This window comes from Etheostoma spectabile, chromosome 5, assembly GCF_008692095.1.
Source record: "Etheostoma spectabile isolate EspeVRDwgs_2016 chromosome 5, UIUC_Espe_1.0, whole genome shotgun sequence".
Classification (NCBI taxonomy): Eukaryota; Metazoa; Chordata; class Actinopteri; order Perciformes; family Percidae; genus Etheostoma; species Etheostoma spectabile.
Window position 1 is genome coordinate 14032427 of NC_045737.1, and position 6005 is coordinate 14038431.

Here is a 6005-nt window from a genome sequence, read left to right on the forward strand (position 1 = left end):
CCCTCTGCCTGTACACTCTCTGTCTCTTCTTTTTTGAAAGTTTTGTTCAAGGGCACCTCAGCAGCCATGGGAGTTTTTTTCTTCCAGTTTGACTTTGCCCAGTTTGTTTCCCAGCAAAGTGCAGTTTGAATGTGCTGTGTTCTCACCATGAGCCTGCTTATCTCCACCTCTAGGCTGCAGCAAGGGATCAATGTCAGCGTGTTTTTGTGAAATGTTGATCCTCTGGGCTGGAGTGCAGTAGCAAACACTCACTTGGATGTGTTGCATTGGAGCTTGTAATCATAATTTCCTAAATGATTGAATAATCAAATAAATGATTACCCTAAAAGAGAAGACGTGAATAAAGTGGGTGATACCAAACTGTCTGTCAACATGATCCCAACTCTCATATTCTGCCATATTTATTTTAATTTATAAGTAATTAATTTAATTAATTTAATTTATAATTAGAATACATATGGCAGGATATGAGATATATTCTTGCACTCAATGTTTTGAGAAGTTCTTATATTACAGCATACATTCTTTAGCCTGTGTGGTGTAGTACTATTTTCTGTTCTTGCTGTTCATTCTGAACTTCCTGAAGGTCACTTAAACCTCTTTCTAGCAAAGAGACTTTAACCATACTTTTGGCGTTCAGCCCTTAATTACAAAGTAATTTCTTTTCTCTGAACTCCTCTGGAAGGTAGAGTATAAATGAGCAGAAATTGTAAGCCAATAATGGCTTTCATCTTCATTTTCAACTTTTATTTATTCCTCTCGTAATGGAAAAAGGCCACAGGCTGCAAATGATATGGAATGATTATTTCACAGAGAATTCATTCTTTACAAAGATTTTTACGATTAAGATTCAACCCCTGTAGGAAGAGGTTTTTTTTAGTTCCCTCTTCCTCACAGTCAGGTCAGAGTGACATTGCTGGGTAAAGATCAGGGCTAATTTTGCTATACTAGGATAATTTTTAAAATATAGTTCTTCCTGTCAACGAGCTGTTGCAATGCTTGGAACATTATTTTACAAATATACTGTATCTATTTACATTCTGCAATAAAGGGATGATATAGGATGTTGTGTTTACATCCCTTTTGTGACATGAAAATAATGTAAAAGATGAGAAGAAAGAGTGAAGTAAAGGAATTAAATGTTTGATCATTATTAATCTGACCTTGTTCCTCATTAGCTGATGTCAACCTGGGTCTGATCCGCTACGTGTTGCATCAGGAGAACGTTCAAGAAACCATGGACAACTTCAAGTTCCTGGTCAAAGATAGCAAACCAAATGTGGTCAACGACAACGTCTTTCACATCCAGTGGTCACTCATCAGCTTTGAGCACAAAAGGTCTGTATCATGTGTGTGGCGTTTACCAAGACCAACACCCATTCGTTCAGTGTTTGGGAATTTACTCAGAGAAGGTTGTTACGTAAAACTTCCTGAAATGGAATTACTTTATCCAGAAACTCATTGCATTGTTATCCAAAAGTCATACCAGTCAGTATCTGTCCCGCTTCCTTAATTAAAATAACCGGGGTGCCTGCGTAGCTCATCTGGTAGAGGGTGCGCCCCATGTACAGAGACTCAGTCCCCACCGCATTGCCCACGGGTTCGATTTTGCACTGCGGCCATTTGCTGCATGTCATTCCCCCTCTGGCTCCTTTTCATGTCTAGGCAGTCCTCTCAAATAAAGGCCTAAAATGCCAAAAAGAAATAAAAAATGAAATAACCTCTCACTTCATGTGATGGATTCACAGCTACAATGTGAGTGAGAAGGCCGGCACGGTGGCGGTGACAGTGAAGCGAACAGGTAACCTCAACCAGTACGCCGTCGTGCTCTGCCGCACAGAACAGGGCAGCGCCACCTCCACCAGCAGCGTGGGATCCCGACCAGGCCAGCAGGACTATGTGGAATATGCTGGACAGGTAAGAGAACTGGTATTTATTTATTTTCATTGCTGTTTAGGAAATATTAAAACAACAATATGTCAAAGCTTCAGCCTTCTTCTACAACTGGCTTTCAATTGAGCATATGGATATAACGTTGGTGTATAAATTCAATAACTGACAGCAAAATAATGACGTATCAATAACTTGGGAATTAAAGTTCGAAAGACTAATTTAAAGTTATGTTTATCCTTTTGTAATCTCTACAGCCCAATCATTTGTCTTGAGAACAAACATTCCATGAAGAAATAAGCACTTTGTGTTTTAAGTTATTAAAATATTAAGGTCAGAAGTGTTTCACCTCTAGATGATACTGTTTTTTTATTTGTGCCACCTTGATGTTGTTGCTGATGCTGATCTTAAAAAAAAGTGTCTCCTATCCGCTGTCCTTCATTGTCTCTGTGTCCAATCATAACCCAATATACATATTGACCATTATCATGTTAATGAACAGGTGCAGTTTGATGAGCGTGAGGACACCAAGGTGTGCACCATCGTCATCAACGACGACACAGTGTTTGAGGGAACTGAGAGCTTCCACGTGGAGCTGAGCATGCCTGTGTACGCGCTTCTGGGCGGCAACACGCGCGCCATTGTCAACATCAACGACACTGAGGACGAACCCACTCTGCAGTTTGATAAGAAGACATACCATGTCAACGAGAGCACCGGCTTCATCCACGCCCCCGTTGAGAGAAAAGGTAGAGAACACTCCGCAAACTGCAACATCTCTGTTAACTTCTTTGACTATTAACCACTTCATTTCCCACTTTTTATTTAAATGAAAGCTACCTACATGTTTGCAAATATGTTCTGTTTCTGCTTATTGCAGCACTTCTTTAAGGCCGTTTGAGGCTTACACTAAGTGACGTATTCACACCCGTACTCCAGTTAAAATATTTGAGGCAACAAAATGAATGGACAGCCTGCATGAGTGTGAAGCAGGTCGCCTTTTAATGTCAGATGCCAAATGGTGTTAAAGACAGTATTCATCATGATCAAGTAATCGATCGACAGAAAATCGATCTGCAAGAAATATAAAAAACAACAAAAAAACACCAATTAGCAGGTTCTATTATGTTTTGGGGTTTTACCAGGACATTTTAAATTAAGGCAAAAAAATACCAACCAAACTTTTTATGGTTCCACATAAATCCAAGCAATGTCTATATTTGGGCACAGAGTGTGGCAAATAAAGCACCCATACACCAAGCAGTAGTGATATGAAAGGCAACATATCACCAGCAGTGACCCTGTCTCTCTTGGCTCATTTCCACTCAGGTGACACCTCCAGCACCGTGTCGGCTCTCTGCTACACCGTGGCCAAGTCGGCCCAGGGAAGCAGCCTCCACGCTCTAGAGTCCGGCTCCGACTACAAGAGCCGCGGCATGACCAATGACAACCGCGTCATCTTTGGCCCCGGCGTCAGCATGTCCACCTGCGACGTCAAGCTCATCGACGACAGCGAGTACGAGCTTTCTGAGGAGTTTGAGGTAGTGCTGTCAGATGCCTCAGATAACGCACGCATCGGGGACGTGACGTCCGCCAAGGTCATCATCGACGGACCCAACGATGCATCGACGGTTTCTCTCGGGAACGCCACCTTTACTTTCAGTGAAGATGCTGGTATGAGCTGTTTCTGTTCACAAAGTAGTTGTATGTTTTATTTTTTTCTTTCTGCATTTTTTTTTGTTTTTCTCTATCCCCAAGAGAAATTCTTTGAAGTTGTTCTTTTTTTCCAGATGTCATAGCTTGGCTATATCATTTAAGGGAAATATGAAAATCTAATGATCTCCATCAGGACATTCAAAGAAGATAGAAAGGAAAACAGTTACATCTACAATCAGAGGGTGTAGAATTAACGTTTTGCCAATAGTGCAGTGTCTGTGGACCCCTGACCTTCTCACTACACATGATACAAAATGTCAGCATACTCCCTGAACATTTACACATCTCCCTTGTAGGAACAAGATTCTTTCTGTTTTTCAAATAAGTCTGTACATTTTAGCCTTTTTAATTTATTTTGGAACAGAGAACATGTTTTGAAGTGGAAAAACAGGTTGTAGTTTCCTTTTTATTAATTAGCATACTACTGCTGTCAAAGGTTCACTATTTCACATTTACTTCACTATCACTTTTAGCAGCATTTTTACTTAAAGCCAGTGTTAGTTCTTAACATAACACTTTAAAGTTCCTCTCTTCAAATTAGCATGAATCGGATCCACCACACAGCACTTATTATAAAAAATATAAAAAGATTCTGTTTACAAAGTATCCCCATTTCTTTTCTTTTTTTCAGATTATGTTTTTGGGCCTTTATAGGCCTTTATTTAACAGGACAGCTGAAGACATGAAAGGGGAGAGAGAGAGGGACTTACGTGCAGCAAATGGCTTCAGGTTGGAGTCAAACCCTGGCCCGCTGCGTCGAGGAATAAACCTCTATATATGGGCAGCCATTCCCATATATTTTTAAACCTGCGTTTCATTCTTATCTCCACACTCTAGGCACAATCGAAATACAAGTGCTGCGCCACGGCAGTGACCTGTCCTCTGTGACTTCTGTGTGGTGTGCCACCCGCCCCTCAGACCCCCCCTCAGCCAGCCCGGGGGTCGACTACATCCCCAGCTCCAAGAAGGTGAAGTTCAAACCTGGAAGAACTGAGGAGGTAAGGGCAGAGACTTCTCACCTAGAGCAAGGATATGTAAAAGGGCTGAATCAAAAGCAGCTGGATTAGCAAGGAAATAAAAACCTCTTCAATAATTCATGAAGATTAACATATTTACATAACATGTTCATCAATGGCAGGAGGAAAAGCCTAGCAGTGTTTTTTTAATGAAATGCACTCTTCATTGGTGGGGGTTTTTATAACACAGAAAATAACATATTGAACTAATTAAACTACCTTTGAAACAGAAGACCTGGCCTATGACACCTTTAGAAACCTTGCTCATACTCTGCTCTCCTTTTTCACAGACCTGCAGTTTGACCATCATGGACGACATCCAGAACCCGTCCATTGAAGGACCTGAGTCGTTTGTAGTGTTCCTTAGTTCTCCTCAAGGTGCTGTCCTCCAAGAGCCCTACGAAGCCAACGTTGTCATCACTGACACCTTCCAGGACAGTATGTACACACAAGAATCTCACAGCATGCAAATATGCATTTCATTTAATTTCTTTTCATTTGAGGCTCCTTACATCTCACATACCTCACATATATAATTAGCTTCCTCACAGCCATCATCCCCTCTCTCAGTTCCCAGCATGCAGTTTGAGAAGAGGGCCTACACTGTGAAGGAGAAAGACAGCGTCCTGCATATCCCCATCATCCGTACAGGAGACCTATCCTTCAAATCATCGGTGCGTTGTTTCACTCGGACCATGTCAGCCATGGTGATGGATGACTTCGAGGAGAGGAGGAACACTGACGAGTCGCGCATCACTTTCCTCAAAGGAGAGAAGGTAGAATTTAATCCAAAGTGTTCATCTAAAGTAGATAACGGTTGTATGTTTTTGTCAGTTTCCTGCTCATTCAAATGTTTTGTGTGTGTGTGTTTTTTTTTTCAGATAAAAAACTGCACCGTTCACATCAATGATGACTCTGTTTTTGAGCCTGAAGAGGAGTTCCAGGTGCATCTTGGGACACCACTGGGTGACCACTGGAGTGGTGCCATGGTGGGTGCTAGCGACATTGTCACCATCACCATCACCAATGATGAAGATGGTAAGGAGACGTCTCATAAGTTACTTACCGCAGTTAGCTTTCTGGTGAATAGATGAAGTCTCACTGACAGCTGAACCTTCTTCGCACCTCTGTTTTGTTCCAGAGAGAACATTTGATTGGTCTTCTTTCTCTAGCTCATGAAAGTTATACAGCATTGTCTCACTGTATTTTATTAGGAAGTTAGAATATTGTTTTTGAAAAATACATATTCTTTGAGTATAATATCAACTAAACTCTTAAAAAATATCAAATCAGCACGGTTTGCGTTTGCTCACATACTATATGTATATAACAATGGCCCTAATATGCCATTGTAGGTTTAAAATAATATATATATATATATAT

The 6005-nt window shown here is 41.0% G+C and overlaps 1 protein-coding gene across 2 annotated transcripts in view; it reads left to right on the plus strand.

Annotated features, from left to right (window-relative positions):
• Positions 1-6005, plus strand: part of fras1 (Fraser extracellular matrix complex subunit 1) — a 242061-nt gene that overhangs the window by 224669 nt on the left and 11387 nt on the right. For both annotated transcript variants that reach the window (XM_032515432.1, XM_032515434.1), the window contains exons 52-59: positions 1179-1338; positions 1749-1917; positions 2393-2639; positions 3220-3564; positions 4444-4604; positions 4913-5060; positions 5193-5398; positions 5504-5660. In XM_032515432.1, the coding sequence (XP_032371323.1) occupies positions 1179-1338; positions 1749-1917; positions 2393-2639; positions 3220-3564; positions 4444-4604; positions 4913-5060; positions 5193-5398; positions 5504-5660 (1593 nt within the window). The remainder of the gene's footprint in view (positions 1-1178; positions 1339-1748; positions 1918-2392; positions 2640-3219; positions 3565-4443; positions 4605-4912; positions 5061-5192; positions 5399-5503; positions 5661-6005) is intronic.